The sequence below is a fragment of the Thalassophryne amazonica genome, chromosome 8 (genome assembly GCF_902500255.1).
Source record: "Thalassophryne amazonica chromosome 8, fThaAma1.1, whole genome shotgun sequence".
Lineage (NCBI taxonomy): Eukaryota > Metazoa > Chordata > Actinopteri > Batrachoidiformes > Batrachoididae > Thalassophryne > Thalassophryne amazonica.
The window spans coordinates 29,351,447-29,373,371 of record NC_047110.1 but is presented as its reverse complement, the minus strand read 5'-3'; the positions used below and the strand labels follow the sequence as shown (position 1 = coordinate 29,373,371).

General features: G+C 38.6%; 1 protein-coding gene across 1 annotated transcript in view; it reads left to right on the top strand.

The window, feature by feature from the left end:
- The first annotated feature begins 1,247 nt into the window (after positions 1 to 1,247).
- Positions 1,248 to 21,925, top strand: part of LOC117515385 (L-fucose kinase) — a 72,962-nt gene continuing 52,284 nt past the window's right edge. Inside the window, exon 1 of the mRNA XM_034175916.1 lies at positions 1,248 to 1,434. Coding sequence (XP_034031807.1) covers positions 1,341 to 1,434 — 94 coding nt within the window. The 5' untranslated portion in view covers positions 1,248 to 1,340. The remainder of the gene's footprint in view (positions 1,435 to 21,925) is intronic.

The window sequence follows — 21,925 nt, the reverse complement described above, 5'->3', positions numbered from 1 at the left end:
ATAGTTTTGACAGTGTTGAATGCTTGGTCTCCAAAATAAAGGTCAAACAAGGTCTACGTCTATTGAATTCTACGACATGTGACATATGTTACCCCGTAAACGTGATAAGTAAGGATGATACATGGTCCAAACTATTCCTTTTTAAAACCATGTTCACTCAACTAGTAATTTGCATCACTTTTTACCAATAACTGGAGCAACTTTAACTTTTGATCCCTGTACAAACCAACACTGACCTTTGTCACCATTCTTGCTGTTTTTATCCCATAACTCCATAGAATTCAGTTACAGACCATGCAAACCATACCTTTTTGGAATCTTTATGATCAGGCAAATAATGTGGCATAAGTTTCAATATGATTGGTGCATCTTTTAATTTTGACCTGAATGCCGACTGAAAATTCAAGTGGCCAATCGTTTTTTTTTTTTTTTTTTTCAAAAGAAGATTGAGGACTATTTCTGCTGAATTTGATGCTTTTATCACCATTTTCAGGATTCTGCTCTAAATATTCTCTTATCTGCTGCACTAAAAAGGGTGTAAGGCACAGTAAACTCACCCAAGGTCGATAAGTCATCAAGGTATTGCAGTGTATATTCACTTTTCTTATGTGTTAACGGCAAATTATTTGTATACAATTAAATTCTACCAGAAATATTTGAAAACTCGGAAGAGATTTGTAAATTGTCATTTGTGTAAGTAAAATTTGCCAGTTAGCAACATAAGATTAATTACAAAAGAAAAAGGCTTATCATTACATTCAAATGTTGTCATTATTATCCTTCAAACCATGATGGTATGAAGGACCAAACCATACAACTATGATGGTATGTCCAGTTTTTTCATAGATATATTTTTCTAAGTCTCTCCAAAACTTGCCATATGGAAAGTTGGCATATTAAATGGAATATTAAATCCAGACTCAAGCCTTCCCAGTGCTTTCTGGCAAATTTCCTGAAATTTCACAGAATCTTAAGACAGTCCCTTTTTTCATTCCATCACTAACCAGTATAATTGATACAGGATAAGACTGTAGAAACCAGTTTAGTTTTTGTTTTTTTTGCCAACTACTTTCCGGTGTTTGCTGAGAGCACTCCCGTCCAGTTGGTGGCCGTAATGCACAATTCTATAGCTTGCCAAGCGCAATAACACCACGAAGAGAAAACAAAGTTTACTGCTACTGAGATTGACTTCTATGGTTTAGTCCGGCTGAAGTGTGGAAAAATGCCAAACATTACAGTGGCGCTGCTCAATCACGCCTTGTCCTGTCGGTCCGGTTTGTCTCCTGTCAAAAGTGATTCGTCATACGTCTGCAGGTGACTTCAACGCGTCAGAAAGCATTATGAAAGGCAGCAGCGGCGGCGGCGGCGGCTTGAGCTGGACGGTGGTGGTCCTGACCTGTCGACACACAGACAGTCTTTACTCTTTCCAGAGAGGTGAGTTCATTTCTGTTCGTTTCCTCTTGGAAATTACTGAAAAGGAAACCAAAGTCCACCTGTGGTATCGCTCCCTCGTCTCAAAACCATAAAATCGCAGCGTCGTTAATATAATGAAGGCAATACAATAAATAAAATATATTTATTCTCCTGACTTGCACTGGACAACATGTATTAAATTGCAATTATAAATATACTGAGATATTTAATGACAATATCATAATATACAAATAATGAATGTTTATGCGTTCAATGGTACGAATATTTAATGAGGAATGGTTTGCTGGAACAAACCATTCATGAGGCGAAGCCGACTTGAATGGTTTGTTCCAGCTTTACCCTCAGCCTTGGCTAAAAGACTGAGGGTAAAGCTAAAAGGCTTTTAATGACAAATCTCTTTGTAGCCAGCGATTAAACTTATTTTTTGCTTTTTTAATCATAGGGTTAAAGTTGATAGATTCTCTTTCTTGCTGGTCTTTATTTGTACTCCTAAATAAGTCACATTTTCTTTTATTGCAATATTAATTAAATGGGTCCATTACATTTTTTGAGGGGAAATAATTCACTTTTTTTTTTTTTTAGTTTAAACATAGGCCTGAGGCTTTTGAAAAAAATTTCAATATTTTTATATTTTCAATATTTCTCTGGTGTCCAGCTTGATGACCGCAAAACAAACAGTTACAGCGGTAACCAGGTAATGGCGTTCTCCCATGGAAATCTGGTTAAGTGCTGACGTAACGCATCACGTGATAAATCTGTTTCCGGTTCCAAAGACCTCCAAGTTTACAATTAAAGTTACGTCTGTTTGATCCTTTTAAGGATTTACAGTTTAAGTTTAGTTTGTGTTTACATTGTGCGCAAACCTCCGTCCCTCCCTTCTCCGCCTCCACCTCCGTTAACCGCATTCGTCTGGCTCTATGGTCGGAACACTTAATAAAATTTTTTTTCTTTTTCTTTACATATTTTATTATGCACAGGTAAAATATACATGTCTGTTTGTTAATAAAAGATATTTATTACAATAAACAGGACGTTAAAGTGCAAACTTCACTTTCTTCCCGAACCACATGAACAGGAAGCGATCGCAGCTCGCAGCAACTCCCATTGAAAATAATGGAGAAACAGCCTGAGCGTCTGACGTTTTTACATAAAACAAACGCAGTAACAATGTCTAAAAACCCAGTTAATACAACCCCTGGCAAAAATTATGGACTCACCGGCCTCAGAGGATGTTCATTCAGTTGTTTAATTTTGTAGAAAAAAAAGCAGATCACAGACATGACACAAAACTAAAGTCATTTCAAATGGCAACTTTCTGGCTTTAAGAAACACTATAAGAAATCAAGAAAAAAAGATTGTGGCAGTCAGTAACGGTTACTTTTTTAGACCAAGCAGAGGAAAAAAATATGGAATCACTCAATTCTGAGGAAAAAAATTATGGAATCACCCTGTAAATTTTCATCCCCCAAATTAACACCTGCATCAAATCAGATCTGCTCATTGACATTGACCCTATGCCATGACATTGATCCTATGTGTCTTTTTGCAAGGAATGTTTTTGCAGTTTTTGCTCTATGGCAAGATGCATTATCATCTTGAAAAATGATTTCATCATCCCCAAACATCCTTTCAATTGTCCAAAATATCAACATAAACTTGTGCATTTATTGATGATGTAATGACAGCCATCTCCCCAGTGCCTTTACCTGACATGCAGCCCCATATCATCAATGACTGTGGAAATTTACATGTTCTCTTCAGGCAGTCATCTTTATAAATCTCATTGGAAAGGCACCAAACAAAAGTTCCAGCATCATCACCTTGCCCAATGCAGACTCGAGATTCATCACTGAATATGACTTTCATCCAGTCATCCACAGTCCACAATTGCTTTTCCTTAGCCCATTGTAACCTTGTTTTTTTCTGTTTAGGTGTTAATGATGCCTTTCTTTTAGCTTTTCTGTATGTAAATCCCATTTCCTTTAGGTGGTTTCTTACAGTTCGGTCCCAGACGTTGATTCCAGTTTCCTCCCATTCGTTCCTCATTTGTTTTGTTGTACATTTTTTGATTTTTGAGACATATTGCTTTAAGTTTTCTGTCTTGATGCTTTGATGTCTTCCTTGGTCTACCAGTATGTTTGCCTTTAACAACCTTCCCATGTTGTTTGTATTTGGTCATCAGTTTAGACACAGCTGACTGTGAACAACCAACATCTTTTGCAACATTGCGTGATGATTTACTCTCTTTTAAGAGTTTGATAATCCTCTCCTTTGTTTCAATTGACATCTCTCGTGTTGGAGCCATGATTCATGTCAGTCCACTTGGTGCAACAGCTCTCCAAGGTGTGTTCACTCCTTTTTAGATGCAGACTACCGAGCAGATCTGATATGATGCAGGTGTTAGTTTTGGGGATGAAAATTTACAGGGTGATTCCATAATTTTTTCCTCAGAATTGAGTGATTCCATATTTTTTTCCTCTGCTTGGTCTAAAAAAGTAACCGTTACTGACTGCCACAATCTTTTTTTCTTGATTTCTTATAGTGTTTCTTAAAGCCAGAAAGTTGCCATTTGAAATGACTTTAGTTTTGTGTCATGTCTGTGATCTGCTTTTTTTCTACAAAATTAAACAACTGAATGAACATCCTCCGAGGCCGGTGATTCCATAATTTTTGCCAGGGGTTGTATATCCAGGAGAGCTTTAGGCACAATATACAAAAAGTTTTATGTTGCGATGTTAATGCTGTTGTCCGTGTACAGCGGTGTAAGTGCAGCCTGATCAGATCATCTCAGTGCAGTTCTCAATGTTAATGACAGCGTGCCTTTTTTGTTTGGAGCCGGAAGTTGAAAATCACATGATGTGTTACGTCACACTTAACAACCGGATAGAGACTGGAATGGACGTCATGTGACTAGCGGCGTTCCGCACGGCGGCCATTTATAAGGGTGGAGAGAGCGCCTTGAGCCAGTCAAGGCACCTGTTAAACAAAAGCGAAATAAGGGGAAAAAAAGGCAGCCAGTGCTTCACCATCAACTGCACCAACTACAAAAACAAATTCTCAAATACTAAAATGAACTGTACAATAGCCTTAATGTAATTATGTAAAACAAATGTCTATTTTAGAGTTATGTCGCAATTTAATATCAATGTACTGAGACTATAACTCAACGCCTAAGTTCTTTTCTTTAAGCTGCATTCACATGCATACAGATATGGAAACAAAAATGTTTAAATATATCTATATATATATAGATATATATATACTTGCAGTTGTTTAATATGATATGTACATGGTGGTCACAGGCGGCATTTAAATTTTAACAGTGAGTTTGGAGGGGATGGAGGAGTACTTTTTACCCTGACTGAGGGTCAAAAGTTATAAATTCTGAATGGCTTTATATTTACTTGGAATAAAATGTTAGTAAAAATCATATATATGTTGTTGTCATTAAAAGACTAGCAATAATATTACAGTGGAAAAAGCAGCAAGGTCAATGAGCACAATGGCAAGGCATACTTCAGATTTATATTTTAATAATAAGGATTTTTTATCCAGGCATGTATGGGTTCGTTAGAGCTTTTATTCAGCTTGAATACAACTTAAAAGACTTCATTTATAAAAATCCATCGAGAATTATGACAGGAAAAAAAAATCACAGTAAATGAACAGAATGGCATATTTTCCCCAAATTTTGACACTTTACATAAAACATTTTTTTCTACCCAGACATGTATGGGTTCATTAGAGCAATTAAAGGGCTTTAAAACAAGCCTACTTTTATTAAAATCTGTTAACAAATAGTGACAATAGAGAGAGAAAAGCAGCACAGTTTCAGTCAGTCAGAATTTCCCCATATTTCTGTATTTTACATAAGTTTTTTTTTCACCCACACATGCATAGGTTCATTGGAACGAGCTTTCAAATGGCTTCAAAACAAGCCTACATTTATTAAAATCCGTTAAGAAATAGCTATGCTAGTGCAAAAAAAGCAGTCAGTTTATTATTGATGATCGGCACATCTCCACCCTTAGTAATGGCGCCTTCTTGTCCTGAGCGACGCTAATAGATTGAGGTGCGCACATCTATTCCAGTCTATATTTCCATGCGTTCTCCCATCATGCTTCTTGTACACTTCCTGTTTTAACTTCCTGTTTGCGGTGATGAAATTGTACTTCCGGTTTGCGGTCATGAAAACTGAGTTGGATGGACTATGAGCTCACTCGCGCTTGTCTGTCATCATCCTCGCTTCGCTCGGTGGCTCCGCCGCCTTGCGTGCTGTTCGGTAATATGATGAAGGTATGACTGAGCAGCGTTTTCTCTATGGAAAAATATTGAAGTTGTTTGATTATAATACTGTAAAACCAAAAAAAATGAAGATTCAATTGGACAATATTATTTTAATAATTTTCTTCAGGGGTTAATAATTTCATTAAAAATTTTGTTTATACAACAAAAGATATTTTTTCTCCTGACTTATGTGGCACTGACAACTAGGGATGGGTATCGCGAACCGGTTCCTTTCGGGTATCGTTAAGAAATGACTCGATCCACCGACATCAATAACCTTTTTACTTAACGATTCCCTTATAGGTCCTTCACAGTGGCCGTTGTTTTTGGGGGTGTTTGTCAGGAAAATTACAATTTCTCTACATTGATTACAGACCCTGCAGCGGGTCTGTAATCAACTTTTCTGCAGCGCGGCTTTGCTTTGAACCTTGAACCAATCGAAGCAGTGATTCGCAGATCGAAGCAGTGCTTCGATTGTTGCTTTGTTGATTAATTTTTTTCTTTCGTTTTCCCCCGCTAAAACCCTAAAGAGTATATGGCTATGAGTATTATTTACCTTTTTTATGTTAAAACAACCTGTTATGGTCTTCTGAAACAGTTGATGTATTTTATAAGAAAAAATGGGACCGATGCTAACATGTTAGCATGTCTATGGCATTTTCAATGTAAAAATTAGCATTAAGCAGTTGCTGCTGTCAAGCGTTTTGTTGTCGTAAAAGAGTCAAATGTATTACAAATTGTAATCTTTTTTAAATTTATTTTTGTTTATATATTAATAATAATAGCAAGCATACCTGTAATAATAACTAATCTAATGATTATGTACATTTTTAGAGAAAGAGACAAAAATAACCTGAATAAAAACAGAAAAAATATAAAACCAACTAACAATGAGCATACATAAATAAATACATACATACATATAGAAATAAATAAGTGTTTCCTGTGAACACCTAGTGACTCTTACACCTCCATTTCATCCCTCTATTATTTAAGTTTAATGACAGTTTGTTTTGGTCAAACCATATTTTCAATGTGTTAATTTCTTCAGTGATTTCCTCCAGAACTTTCTGCCAAACTAGAAAAGTGCTGCATCCTAGTAAGAGCAGAATACTACTGGAATGAATTTGAATAAGTTTTTTTTTTTCCTCTCTCACCTAAATGGATGCTGCACTCACTGCAGTTTATTGTCTGGAATAGCCCCAGATTGCATTTCAGAGCTTCTAGAATTCAAACATTTTTGTGCACGTGGTGTTGGGGGGGGGGGGGGGGGGGGGGGGAATTTGGGGTTTCAGCTTTTTTTTTTTGTTTTTCACCACTTTCATCCCTGAATATGTGAAATCGTGAGTCACTTTTGTGAGGATTAAAGTTACTAACTGGGCCTCCTGTCTTGTTGTGAGAAAGAAACGAGAATCATCCTCCGTTCTGTTCACACAGCTCCAAACGCTGCACGGATCTCTGCCGAGTCAAGTTAGAATGATAGAATCCAGTCGGAATGAATAACTTCATCATCATCATCAATTTTATTTATATAGCGCCAAATCACAACAAACAGTTGCCCCAAGGCGCTTTATATTGTAAGGCAAGGCCATACAATAATTACGTAAAAACCCCAACGGTCAAAACGACCCCCTGTGAGCAAGCACTTGGCGACAGTGGGAAGGAAAAACTCCCTTTTAACAGGAAGAAACCTCCAGCAGAACCAGGCTCAGGGAGGGGCAGTCTTCTGCTGGGACTGGTTGGGGCTGAGGGAGAGAACCAAGAAAAAGACATGCTGTGGAGGGGAGCAGAGATCAATCACTAATGATTAAATGCAGAGTGGTGCATACAGAGCAAAAAGAGAAAGAAACAGTGCATCATGGGAACCCCCCAGCAGTCTAAGTCTATAGCAGCATAACTAAGGGATGGTTCAGGGTCACCTGATCCAGCCAATGAAGAGAGGCCAATATGGGTGAGATATGCTCTCTCCTTCTAGTCCCCGTTAGTACTCTAGCTGCAGCATTTTGAATTAACTGAAGGCTTTTCAGGGAACTTTTAGGACAACCTGATAATAATGAATTACAATAGTCCAGCCTAGAGGAAATAAATGCATGAATTAGTTTTTCAGCATCACTCTGAGACAAGACCTTTCTAATTTTAGAGACATTGCACAAATGCAAAAAAGCAGTCCTACATATTTGTTTAATATGCACATTGAATGACATATCCTGATCAAAAATGACTCCAAGATTTCTCACATTATTACTAGAGGTCAGGGTAATGCCATCCAGAGTAAGGATCTGGTTAGACACCATGTTTCTAAGATTTGTGGGGCCAAGTACAATAACTTCAGTTTTATCTGAGTTTAAAAGCAGGAAATTAGAGGTCATCCATGTCCTTATGTCTGCAGTTTAGCTAATTGGTGTGTGTCCTCTGGCTTCATGGATAGATAAAGCTGGGTATCATCTGCGTAACAATGAAAATTTAAGCAATGCTGTCTAATAATACTGCCTAAGGGAAGCATGTATAAAGTGAATAAAATTGGTCCTAGCACAGAACCTTGTGGAACTCCATAATTAACCTTGGTCTGTGAAGAAGATTCCCCATTTACATGAACAAATTGTAATCTATTAGATAAATATGATTCAAACCACCGCAGCGCAGTGCCTTTAATACCTCTTCAAACTTCAAAGTGAAACACTGTTTTGTTTTTTATGTATATCCAGAGATTAAGGATACAGTGACCAATTTCATATTTATTTACTTTAAGACTCAATGAAATACATAGAAAACCTGTAAAGCCTACTTTTAGTACAAAATTCACAAGAGGTATCGATAAGGGAATCGATAAGGAATCGGATCGATAAGCAGAATCGATAATGGCATCAATATCGATAAAATCTTATCAATACCCATCCCTACTGACAACATATATAACATGTATTAAATTGCAATTATAAATATACTGAGAGATATTGAATGACAATATCATAAAACAACATTTTAATCCAGTTAATGTAGATACGTATGCTATGTACAATGTAGAAATATTCATTACAGGACCTCTAATTATAAATAAGCAACAGGTTGTTTATACCTCTGAACATAAACGTCATGTCAAAGTTCTTTGTCATTGTACCTCTTCACCTGTGATGCTGTATCTTCTAACTTCCTCAGAGAGGAAATGGAACTTGTACATGTAGGGGCAAGGCCTCTCGTCCAAGAACTGCTAGAGATACCTGCCTGTAGAGCAGGGGTAGGCAACCTGTTCCAGAAAGAGCCATGAGGGTGCAGGTTTTCTTTGCAGCCACTGACTCCACCAGGTGATTTCACTGATTAACTGATTCCATCTGCTCAAAGTGATATTAATCAGTGAAATCACCTGGTGGAGTCAGCGGCTGCAAAGAAAACCTGCACCCTCATGGCTCTTTCTGGAACAGGTTGCCTACCCCTGCTCTAGAGTAAGCCATCAACAGAACTCACATTCTGGAAAGACTGAAAAAGAATTAATACCAAGTTATGGAGAAATAACGTTTTTTTATTAGAAACCAAAAATTCAACACACAAATCAATTTCTTCATCTTTTGCATGAATATGTACAAGATATGTTAGGCTGTATACATTGAAATAACACGTAAGTAATGAAAAATTACATATTTACATAACACTATCGTAGAAGGTGAATTACTAAATGACAGTTATTCCTCAGGGACTTGGCTGGAGGTCAGCTGAACTAAACTCAGAACTGTGTGAAAGGTGTTGTCATCTAGTAGCTCTCCATGAACCTCTCGGGTTGTAGCTGACAGTGCCTCAAGATGATGAATTTCTCTGGCCCGAGCTTGAACTGTTGGGGTGTTGACTTTATGGCATATAAGATCTGGGTTCAGGTGTACTTCTGAGTGAAAGGCAAACTGTGGGTCTTCATTTTCGCTTCCAGCTGATTTGGCCCTTGATAGTGCCACATATAAGGCCCCAGGTGTTTTAGAGTCAAAGCTCTTACTTATTTACTCTTACAACAACATATTTATTCAGCTCTCCAGCTCCTATCACCATTCCCTGGCAGTGATGAATAGTAGTACCCCATCCAAGTCGTAAAGGGATTTGCTTATGTACACAACATTCGGAATCTAATAGTTCTACTGGATGAACAGGAACTAGGGTCGGGTACTCGACCATAAACGAGGGTCCCGTATATTTTGGAAAGTCTACCATGACCACGGAAGGCTGACAATCCCTAGGAGATAAGTCCTTCAGATAAATGATGTCCAAAACTTTGCCAAATGCTTCATTGTAAAGACCCCATTCAACGGTAATGTTGACAGTTAACATGACTCGTGCACTATTACACAAAAAAAACATTGGGAAATTGTGTATTTTGTTCTAGCAGTTTGGATTTATTATGATTCCACTCTAGTACATGAGTTGGAAACACAAATAGTTCATCATTGTCCATTCGTTCCAGGAGTTCTCAACCACGACTAGCCTGTAAACAGTCCCGCTGAAACTTTTGGAGCCTTTTCACATCCTTGTCTGTTGCCTCATAGGTCCTCAAAGCGTTTAACACATTTTTGAACTCATTTTGGTCAGCATTCTGGCGTACAACTGTTGTCATGGACATTACTTTATTGAAGCCTTTCCAGATGAGTTCCATGCAATCCAGCAGCAATTTTAGTATTTCTGATGTAGATTGGTGAGTCACAAGGAGGAGGTAACTGAATAACACCTCCAAAGAAGACTACAACAGGAGCACCACCCCAGTCATCACTGCATTGTTTCCCTTGTTGCATCCTGTATTCCATCCAATCTAAAGTGTAATGCTGCGTTCACACTGGGCATGACCAGACGTCTCAAATTCGCTTCAGTTGCGTGGCAACGGACGTGCCACCATCACCGTCTGTGTCACTCTGCTTTCATTGCAAAAATTTGCCCCAGTGCGTCATCAAATAGGAGGAGCTTCCATTCCGCTCACCGGCTCCGGTTGTCCGTCAAGTTAACATGACGGACCGTAATCACACAGAGTGAGTTGTTGTGGAAAGCTGACAAACGTCATGAGACGTTCCCAATTTGGGGAGTATCATTATTTGCTGCAGGAGCTGCGTCTGGATGATGGCCACTTTCAGCGGTCCTTGCACCTGTGCAGGACCCAGTTTGAGGATCTCATGTCCTGTTCACGCACGCACATGTAAACAATTAAAAAAAAAAAAAAAAAAAACCTCCACTCCCCCTGCTGCAGGGCTGCTCCTCGCTCCAAAAACTCTGTCATAATTGTGTTTGGAAACCAGTCACCATTTGCTTTATTATACATCTGTGTAGTTAATAAATAAATAATCTCTACGGACGATTCGCTCGCGCGTGTTAAAAAACAAAAAAGAAAAACTCCGTTCCCCCTGCTGTGAGGCTGCTGCTCGCTCTTCCCCCAAACTCTGTCATAGTTGTGAAATAAAGGACAAAAGGGACATAAGTCCTGCTCACAGTTTGGCTACCAGAGACAGGACATGTTCACATCCAGCTCAGTCAAACTCCAGACATCTCCACATCACTACATATTCAGTCCCTGATTGGTCATCGCGGCGTGACAAGACGAAAATTCAGATTTTTCAACTTGGGGAGGAGGGCTACGCAACGTGACGCGACGCAATATCGCGCCACAAACGCGCCACTCGCTCAAAATCGCTTCACTCGCGTCGCTTCATTCGTGTCCATCGCATCGCACTGTGCGGCTTGGCGCCAAAACGCATCCTTCCATAGGGATTACATGGCAACCTGTCGCTGCTGTCGCTCGCGTCGCGCCCGGTGTGAATGCGGCATTACAGCCAATAAGAGAGTGCTCATCAAGCAATAAACAAAATAGTACTTTGTAATTCATGGCCACTTTCTCCAGATTTGTCAGGCCTTTCATTACTTTTGGCCCTGTTGGCACTTTCAAAAATCTATGAATGGTCTGCCCAGCGATCAAATTTGCACTATTCCCAGTAGGACATACCTCCTAAACCACTTTATTTCTCTGGAAGATTTTACGAGTAGCATGAACTAAACAGTTGATGAGGTACAACTTCCCTGACCCAGGATCTCCGCTTACCACCAATCTCAGAGGTTGATAAGACAAGGAACCTTCTTTGAACTTGAGCAAGGTATCCATTATTAGAGTAGTAAAGTAGTGAAGAGTCACCGCTCATCTGTTGAAAAGGTGCTGCAAGATTCAGTAGAAACTTCCAAGTAAAAAGAAAAAAAATCTGCACACTTCAGGTCTGTTCAAAATAGGTTTACTGAAGCTGTAAGCTTTCGATCTGTAAGACCTTCATCAGGCAGAGTGCCTGGAGTTAATACTATTAATTAGTGGCACCTGTAATCAATGGTGAAGCACGCTGAGTCAGTAGAGCATCATGGGAAATGTAGTGAAAGACATGAAACAAAGAAAAAAGAACAAGTCCATGCTGTGTACACATCAGGCATGCTGAAAAAAGGTGAAAAAGTCATCATAGACTACTAGAACAAATTTCTTAATACACTTTCATTGTAAAGATAACTATAAAAGTGTGAAATTTCCCCTTTTTTCTGTTTTTCATACAATATGATCAAAGGACACAATAAGTGCCCGTAGTCTAAGAATCACCCATAAACACACTCATGTCAAAATCCTCGTTTAGACCTGATGGTTGTAGTGCATCCAATGTATATATCCAAAAGAGTTCTCGTTGGTATAATTTCCTGTCAATGTCACCCCCTCTATGTAGGGTTACTTGTTCTATACCCCGGAATCTAAGGGAAGAAAGAGGGTGTGACAGATTATTAAAATGACAGGCAACAGGATATTTTTCATCTTTTCTCCTAATGGAGCTCTTATGTTCACTTATTCTTTGTTTCAAAGAGCAGGTGGTTTTACCAATGTAAATTTTATCACATGGACATGTTAATATATAGATACCATTTTTCGTATTGCATGTGATTATTCCCCTGATTCCAAAACTTTTACCGGTTCTAGGATGCTTAAAGGTATTTGTTTTCACTGAATTATGACAATGAGCACAATTTCCACAGGGATAATTCCCTTCTTTGATAGGAGTTAACAGTGTTTGTTTTGGAGGGGGTACGATGTTAGCTCTAATCAATTTATTACGAAGGTTTGGTCCTCTTTTGTGAACAAAGAGAGGAGGGTCCTGAAAACGTTCAGACAGGGCTCGATCTGTGGTTAGAATATGCCAGTGTTTCTTAATAGTTTTTTTGATAATGTTGGCCTGGGGAGTATAGGTGATAATAACAGAGACTGAAAACTGTTGTTCTTTTTTTATGCTTTTTTTCAGAAGATCAACTCTGGACTTAGAGCATTCTGATATGGTGTATCCACACACTGAGCTGTATAACCCCATTCTAAAAAACGCTGTTTCATTTCTACTGCCTTCTCAATGAAGTCATTGTCAGAGTGGCAGAGTCGTCTTAATGTATAAAATTGGCTTTTAGGTAGGCCATTCTTTAAAGCTCTAGGGTGGGCGCTGGTGGCTAAGAGAAGAGTATTACGGTCTGTTTCTTTCTTGTATAAGGTGGTAGTCAGACTCCCATTACCTAGTGTAATCCACATATCTAAAAAAGATACATGTGATTGATCATATTCTAGAGTAAATTTTAAATCAGAGTTACAACTATTCAGATATGTACCAAATGCAAACAGTTCTTCACTTGTTCCTTGAAACAAACAGAAAACATCATCCAGGAAACGATACCATTTAAAGATTTTTTTTGACTAAAAGGGTTTATATTTGGGTTAAAAACAAACTTCTGTTCAAAAAAACCCACATATAGGTTGGCGTAATCCGGAGCAAAAGTAGAGCCCATAGAGGTCCCTTTTAGTTGTAAATAGAATTCCCCTATAAATGAGAAGTAATTTAACTTCAATACCATAGAGGCCAACTCAATGATAAAGTGACTAGGTGGGATTTCTATATGATCTTGAAGATAAAAACCTAAGGCATCTAGTCCCCGGTCATGTGATATATTTGTATAGAGGCTCTCCACATCTAAGGTAACTAACAGTATGTCAACAGGTAAATCTGTAATCTCTGAGATCTTATTGATAACATCAGTAGAATCCTTGACATATGATGGAAGTTTGCAGACATATGGCTTGATGAAGTAATCCACAAAATTAGACAGTGGTTCTAAAAGAGAGTCATTGCTAGCCACTATAGGCCTTCCCTTAGAATTGACCAAACGTTTGTGGATTTTGGTTAACATATAAAACACAGGAGTCACAGGGTGTTGACAGTTCAGAAAGGAATGTTCATTTTTAGATATCCAGTGCATTCTCAAGGCATTATCTGTAATATCTGTGATCCTTCTCTGAAAGTCTTTAGTTGGATTGGCACTTAGTCTTCTGTAAAATTCTTCATCATCAAGTTGGCGATAGACCTCTTTCTTATAATCAGCCATGTTCTGCACAACAATTGCACCGCCCTTGTCAGCGGGCTTGATTATTATGTTAGTATCCTTAGAAAGTTCTTGAATAGCCAACTTTTCATTTGGGCTGATGTTTGAGTAATGGGCATTGTCTTTATAGTTCTCCAAGATTTCACCCTCAACCATTCTGCAAAACGTTTGAATAGAGGGGTTTGGACAAAGAGGATTGAATTTACTTTTATTTTTGAACACCGGTCCACTTGATTCTTGTGTTTTATAGTCCCTGAACATATATCTTAACTTAATCTTTCTGAAGAAGCGGTACAGTTGTATTTTGACTTCAAATCTGTCAGCTTCATATGTGGGGACAAAACTCAATCCTTTAGATAATACAGAGAGTTGGTGGGCAGTAAGCACCTTGTCAGAGAGGTTTATCACTGGGCTTTCACCTTCTGACGGGTGTTGGGCCTGTTCCAGATGGTGGGTGCGTTTCTTCCCATGCCTTGTCTTCTGTTTTTTCCCCTTTGGCTATTTTTTTGATTGGCGATGTCCTGCTGGATGGGGGTAGCTGGTGGAAGACTCAGTCACTTACAAGGTCACTGTCGGCTGTGGTAGAGTCAGAGTGAGGGACACTCGCAGAGGGTTGTTGAGCTGGATTTTCACGTAGAAAATTGTAGACTTTCCCAAGCTCCATTGTATTTTCTAATTTTAGTGGTCATCAGTCCATCTTCAAAGTCTTTCAAGGTTTGTTTGATTGAATCATGAATTTGTAGAAAATTCTCACCCAATTTCTGTTGCATTACTGTTTCATGATCTTTTATGTCTTTTAATATGTCTTTTTGGTTAGTTACCTCCTCAATAATCAGTAGCATCAAATCCATGGAGCATTTGTTTAGGATTTCACACCATTTCTTAACAAAGTCTTTAGATTCTCTTCCAATGGTTGGTGCTTTTTGTATGTGCAAACCTAGTGGGATGTGTTTGTTGCGCCAGTACTCACTCAAGGTGTAGCCATGTAAGTGAAGCCTTGTTTCCTTCATCTTCATACGAATTAGTTTGTTTTTCATCTCCTCTGCTGCCAGTGGATGGTGTTCCAGGGAGGTTGTTGATGGAAAAAGGATCCGTTCTGCATCAGCTTGTGAGAAGGCAAACATTTCAGCCCTTTCAGATGTCAGGGCATTAATCTCTTGAAAAGACATCATAGTTACTTATTGTACAGACCCAGAGAGCAGGTAAAGACTAACGATAAGTAAAGTAGTGAAGAGTCACTGCTCATCTGTTGAAAAGGTGCAAGATTCAGTAGAAACTTCCAAGTAAAAAGAAAAAAATCTGCACACTTCAGGTCTGTTCAAAATAGCTTTACTGAAGCTGCAAGCTTTCAGTCTGTAAGACCTTCATCAGGCAGAGTGCATGTTACAAACAGGCCTGGAGTTAATACTATTAATTAGTGGCACCTGTAATCAATGGTGAAGCACTCTGAGTCAGTAGAGCATCATGGGAAATTTAGTGAAAGACATGAAACAAAGAAAAAAGAACAAGTCCATGCTGTGTACACATCAGGCATCGGCCATCATAAAACAAAGCACAAACAGTAAAAATTAAATCAATACTTCAGAACTATATAAACACACTCATGTCAAAATCCTTGTTTAGACCTGATGGTTGTAGTGCAATCAATGTATATATCCAAAAGAGTTCTCATTGGCATAATTTCCTGTCAACGTCACCCCCTCTATGTAGGGTTACTTGTTCTATACCCCGGAATCTAAGGGAAGAAAGAGGGTGTGACAGATTATTAAAATGACAGGCAACAGGATATTTTTCATCTTTTCTCCTAATGGAGCTCTTATGTTCACTTATTCTTTGTTTCAAAGAGCGGGTGGTTTTACCAGTGTAAATTTTATCACATGGACATGTTAACATGTACAACCCCTGGCAAAAATTATGGAATCACCGGCCTCAGTTGTTTAATTTTGTAGAAAAAAAGCAGATCACAGACATGACACAAAACTAAAGTCATTTCAAATGGCAACTTTCTGGCTTTAAGAAACACTATAAGAAATCAAGAAAAAAAGATTGTGGCAGTCAGTAACGGTTACTTTTTTTTAGACCAAGCAGAGGAAAAAAAAATGGAATCACTCAATTCTGAGGAAAAAATTATGGAATCACCCTGTAAATTTTCATCCCCAAAACTAACGCCTGCATCATATCAGATCTGCTCGTTAGTCTGCATCTAAAAAGGAGTGAACACACCTTGGAGAGCTGTTCCAAGTGGACTGACATGAATCATGGCTCCAACACGAGAGATGTCAATTGAAACAAAGGAGAGGATTATCAAACTCTTAAAAGAGAGTAAATCATCACGCAATGTTGCAAAAGATGTTGGTTGTTCACAGTCAGCTGTGTCTAAACTCTGGACCAAATACAAACAACATGGGAAGGTTGTTAAAGGCAAACATACTGGTAGACCAAGGAAGACATCAAAGCGTCAAGACAGAAAACTGCAACGGAATGAATGGGAGGAAACTGGAGTCAACGTCTGTGACCGAACTGTAAGAAACCACCTAAAGGAAATGGGATTTACATACAGAAAAGCTCAACGAAAGGCATCATTAACACCTAAACAGAAAAAAACAAGGTTACAATGGTCTAAGGAAAAGCAATTGTGGACTGTGGATGACTGGATGAAAGTCATATTCAGTGATGAATCTCGAATCTGCATTGGGCAAGGTGATGATGCTGGAACTTTTGTTTGGTGCCTTTCCAATGAGATTTATAAAGATGACTGCCTGAAGAGAACATGTAAATTTCCACAGTCATTGATGATATGGGGCTGCATGTCAGGTAAAGGCACTGGGGAGATGGCTGTCATTACATCATCAATAAATGCACAAGTTTATGTTGATATTTTGGACAATTGAAAGGATGTTTGGGGATGATGAAATCATTTTTCAAGATGATAATGCATCTTGCCATAGAGCAAAAACTGCAAAAACATTCCTTGCAAAAAGACATATAGGGTCAATGTCATGGCATGGGGTCAGTGTCAACGAGTAGATCTGATTTGATGCAGGTGTTAATTTGGGGGATGAAAATTTACAGGGTGATTTCATAATTTTTTCCTCAGAATTGAGTGATTCCATATTTTTTTCCTCTGCTTGGTCTAAAAAAGTAACCGTTACTGACTGCCACAATCTTTTTTTTCTTGATTTCTTATAGTGTTTCTTAAAGCCAGAAAGTTGCCATTTGAAATGACTTTAGTTTTGTGTCATGTCTGTGATCTGCTTTTTTTTCTACAAAATTAAACAACTGAATGAACATCCTCTGAGGCCAGTGATTCCATAATTTTTGCCAGGGGTTGTAGATAACATTTTTCGTATTGCATGTGATTATTTCCCTGATTCCAAAACTTTTACCGGTTCTAGGATGCTTAAAGGTATTTGTTTTCACTGAATTATGACAACAGATTTACCTGTTGACATACTATTAGTTACCTTAGATGTGGAGAGCCTCTATACAAATATATCACATGATCGGGGACTAGATGCCTTAGGTTTTTATCTTCAAGATCGTATAGAAATCCCACCTAGTGACTTTATCATTGAGTTGGCCTCTATGGTATTGAAGTTAAATTACTTCTCATTTATAGGGGAATTCTATTTACAACTAAAAGGGACCTCTATGGGCTCTACTTTTGCTCCGGATTACGCCAACCTATATGTGGGTTTTTTTGAACAGAAGTTTGTTTTTAACCCAGATATAAACCCTTTTAGTCAAAAAATCCTTAAATGTATCATTTCCTGGATGATGTTTTCTGTTTGTTTCAAGGAACAAGTGAAGAACTGTTTGCATTTGGTACATATCTGAATAGTTGTAACTCTGATTTAAAATTTACTCTAGAATATGATCAATCACCTGTATCTTTTTTAGATATGTGGATTACACTAGGTAATGGGAGTCTGACTACCACCTTATACAAGAAAGAAACAGACCGTAATACTCTTTAGTTTTATAGTTTAAGAAGACTCTGCCACTCTGACAATGACTTCATTGCGAAAGCAGTAGAAATGAAACAGCGTTTTTTAGAACGGGGTTATACAGCTCAGTGTGTGGATACAGCATATCAGAATGCTCTTTCTAAGTCCAGAGTTGATCTTCTGAAAAAAGTATAAAAAAAGAACAACAGTTTTCAGTCTCTGTTATTACCACCTATACTCCCCAGGCTCACATTATCAAAAAAATCTATTAAGAAACACTGGCATATTCTAACCACAGATCCAACCCTGTCTGAACTTTTTCAGGACCCTCCTCTCTTTGTTCACAAAAGAGGACCAAACCTTCGTAATAAATTGATTAGAGCTAACATCGTACCCCCTCCAAAACAAACACTGTTAACTCCTATCAAAGAAGGGAATTATCCCTGTGGAAATTGTGCTCATTGTCATAATTCAGTGAAAACAAATACCTTTAAGCATCCTAGAACCGGTAAAAGTTTTGGAATCAGGGGAATAATCACATGCAATACGAAAAATGTTATCTATATGTTAGCATGTCCATGTGATAAAATTTACATTGGTAAAACCACCTGCTCTTTGAAACAAAAAACAAGTGAACATAAGAGCTCCATTAGGAGAAAATATGAAAAATATCCTGTTGCCTGTCATTTTAATAATCTGTCACACCCTCTTTCTTCCCTTAGATTCCGGGGTATAGAACAAGTAACCGTACATAGGGGGGGTGACGTTGACAGGAAATTATGCCAACGAGAACTCTTTTGGATATATACATTGGATGCACTACAACCATCAGGTCTAAACAAGGATTTTGACATGAGTGTGTTTATGGGTGATTCTTAGACTACGGGCACTTATTGTGTCCTTTGATCATATTGTATGAAAAACAGAAAAAAGGGGAAATTTCACACTTTTATAGTTATCTTTACAATGAAAGTGTATTAAGAAATTTGTTCTAGTAGTCTATGATGACTTTTTCACCTTTTTTCAGCATCATTATATGCAAATATTCCTGTTTTGTGCTTGTCCCACACCCAGACTTTTGATCTTCAATGATAAAATGAATGGTAAAGAAACGTTTTTTCTAATGTTTTAAAATATCTCAGAATAAAATATCAGTAAAATAAACAAAATATAATTGGGGTATTCAATGTCATATAACTTTTGTGATTTTTTTTAAACAAAATGTAGTTGTCCCACACTATTGTCGTAATTTCCACCACAACACTGTAATGTCCCTTTAAACAGTTTGTATGAAAAATTGTTTGGGTCATTTCTATGGAGATAAACAGTGACATCAGAGCACATATATATAGCGCCAAATCACAACAAACAGGCAATGGTGTGGTGGAAATTACATTTACAAGGCCAATAGTGCCTGTAGTTAAGGAATCACCCTTATATAATTCTGAAGTATTGACTTAATTTTGAACTGTTTGTGCTTTGTTTTATGATGGCCGATGCCTGATGTGTACACAGCATGGACTTGTTCTTTTTTTCTTTGTTTCATGTCTTTCACTACATTTCCCACTGACTGAGTGCTTCACCATTGATTACAGGTGCCACTATCCATTATTAGAGAAAAGGCAAATCTTTGATCCTTGTTAAGACATTCCAACTGAACATCTGGCACATTAAGTAATTCATCACCGGTCTTGTCATTTCTTGTGAGAGTACTCTGAGCCCAGTCGATACCCATATCAGATGGGTAAAGAGATGAATGTAAAGACCAATCATAGTCTGGCCCATCATCGTCATAAACAAAATCCCTCAAATCATCTTCGTAAAGTGGGTTAGGATGGATTAGCTCACACCAGGATGCTTGATCTACTTCCTCCTAGAGCATGACACGGGAGTGGATTTTCACTCCCGTCCCATCAATCCTGGACTGGAGTAAAAAAATAAATCCCATCCCGCTCCCACTCAAAATCTGTCCCACTCCCGTGTGTCTCGCGCCGTGATGATCAATCAGGGACTGAATATGTAGTGACGTGGAGATGTCTGGAGTTTGACTGAAGATGTGAACATGTCCTGTATCTGGTAGCAGCCTGTGAGCAGGACTTATGTCTCTTTTGTCCTTTATTTCACAATTATGACAGAGTTTTTGGAGCGGGCAGCAGCACCACAGCAGCGGGGAGCGGAGTTTTTTTTTTTTTTTTTTTTTTTTGCGTGCGCGAGCGAATCGTCTGTGGACAATATTTTATTAATTAACTACACAGATGTATAATAAAACAAATGGTGACTGGTTTCTAAACACAATTATGACAGAGTTTTGGGGGGAAGAGCAAGCTGCAGTACCACAGCAGGCAGCAGAGTTTCTTTTTTTTTTGTTTTAATTTATTGTTTACATGCGCGCGCATGAACGGGACAGTTGGTCCTCAAGTTGGGTCCTGCAGAGGCAGAAGGACCGCTGAAAGTGGCCGTCATCCAGACTCAGCTCCTGGAGCAAATAATGATACTCCCTGTATTGGGAGCTTTCCACAACAACTCGCTCCGTGTGATCAAGGTCCATCATGTTAACTTGACTGACAACCGGAGCCGGTGAGCGGAATGGAAGCTCCTCCTATTTGATGACGCACCAGGGTGAATTTTCGCAGCAGAAGCAGAGCGACACATCGGGCAAAGGAGGCGCGTCCGTCGCCATGCAACCCCCTGAATTTGTAGCGTCTGATCATGCCCGGTGTGAACGCGTTTTGGTTGTTTTAAATAGATGAAAATCATCATCTATTTTTGGCATTCCCGCTCCTGCCCACTCCTGTTCATTTTTATTCCCGTCCCATCCCAATCACAGGATTCATAAAATTTTGACTCCCATCCCACAGGAATCCCGCAGGAATCGCATGACCCACGGGAATTTCAGAAAAATGTCATCCTCTACTTCCTCCATATCTTCACTGTCAGATTTCTTGAGGTTACCTCACCATAACCTTCACCAACAACATCTTTCACTATGTTCTCAACTTGTTGTTGGATATTGACAGACTGTTCAGGTAAGGGTACTCTAGATGTCGTTTCCAAGTCCCCAACATAACCAGGATCTACTTGACCAAAAGCAGGACCTTGTTCTTCTTTTGAGAAAATCTTTGCAGTGGTGATTGTATCTAATGTTTTAATTCCATCTAACTCCCCGTCTATAGGCAGTAGGTTGCGTTGTTCCTGAGATACCTCAATGTCAAATAAAGGAGGACAGTTACCTTTCAAATAATGAAGTGCTTCTTGAACAACATAGTGGCACACTCGAAATTCTTTTCTGATGGATCCTTATGCAAGTTTCATGTGTCAAAACTTTCACGTTTGTTATTCCAAAGGATTTGGCTCTTCATCCACACTGTAATGGGAATCTGGAAGATGAATGATGATGCAAGAACTTCACAGGAAATAGCCCAACCTTTTCATAATAGCCTATCTCTGTAATACAAAGCAGAACACATTATGCCATCGTAATGTGTTCTTTGTGCTACATCTTCCCACATTTGCCAGTTGTGGAAAATGTAACGACATACATGTCCTCGTAGAACTTGGGATGGTAAGATATGAACACCTTGAAGGTATTTTGCTAGGCAATGAATTTCAATTTATTTTCATTTATATAGCGCCAAATCACAACAGAGTTGCCTCAAAGTGCACTTTGAGGCAATGTTGAGGCAATGAAAAAAGTAATCCCCACATCCTGGAACATCATCTATCTAATATGAAGGTTGTGAATCTTTGGGATCGAAACAGGCATGAGACTGTTTGGAAATGTCACCAGGATTCTGGAATTTTGTTTTGGCTGTGCTGACAAGGATGATGGTCACTGGGAATGCTCCCAGGTTGCTGCT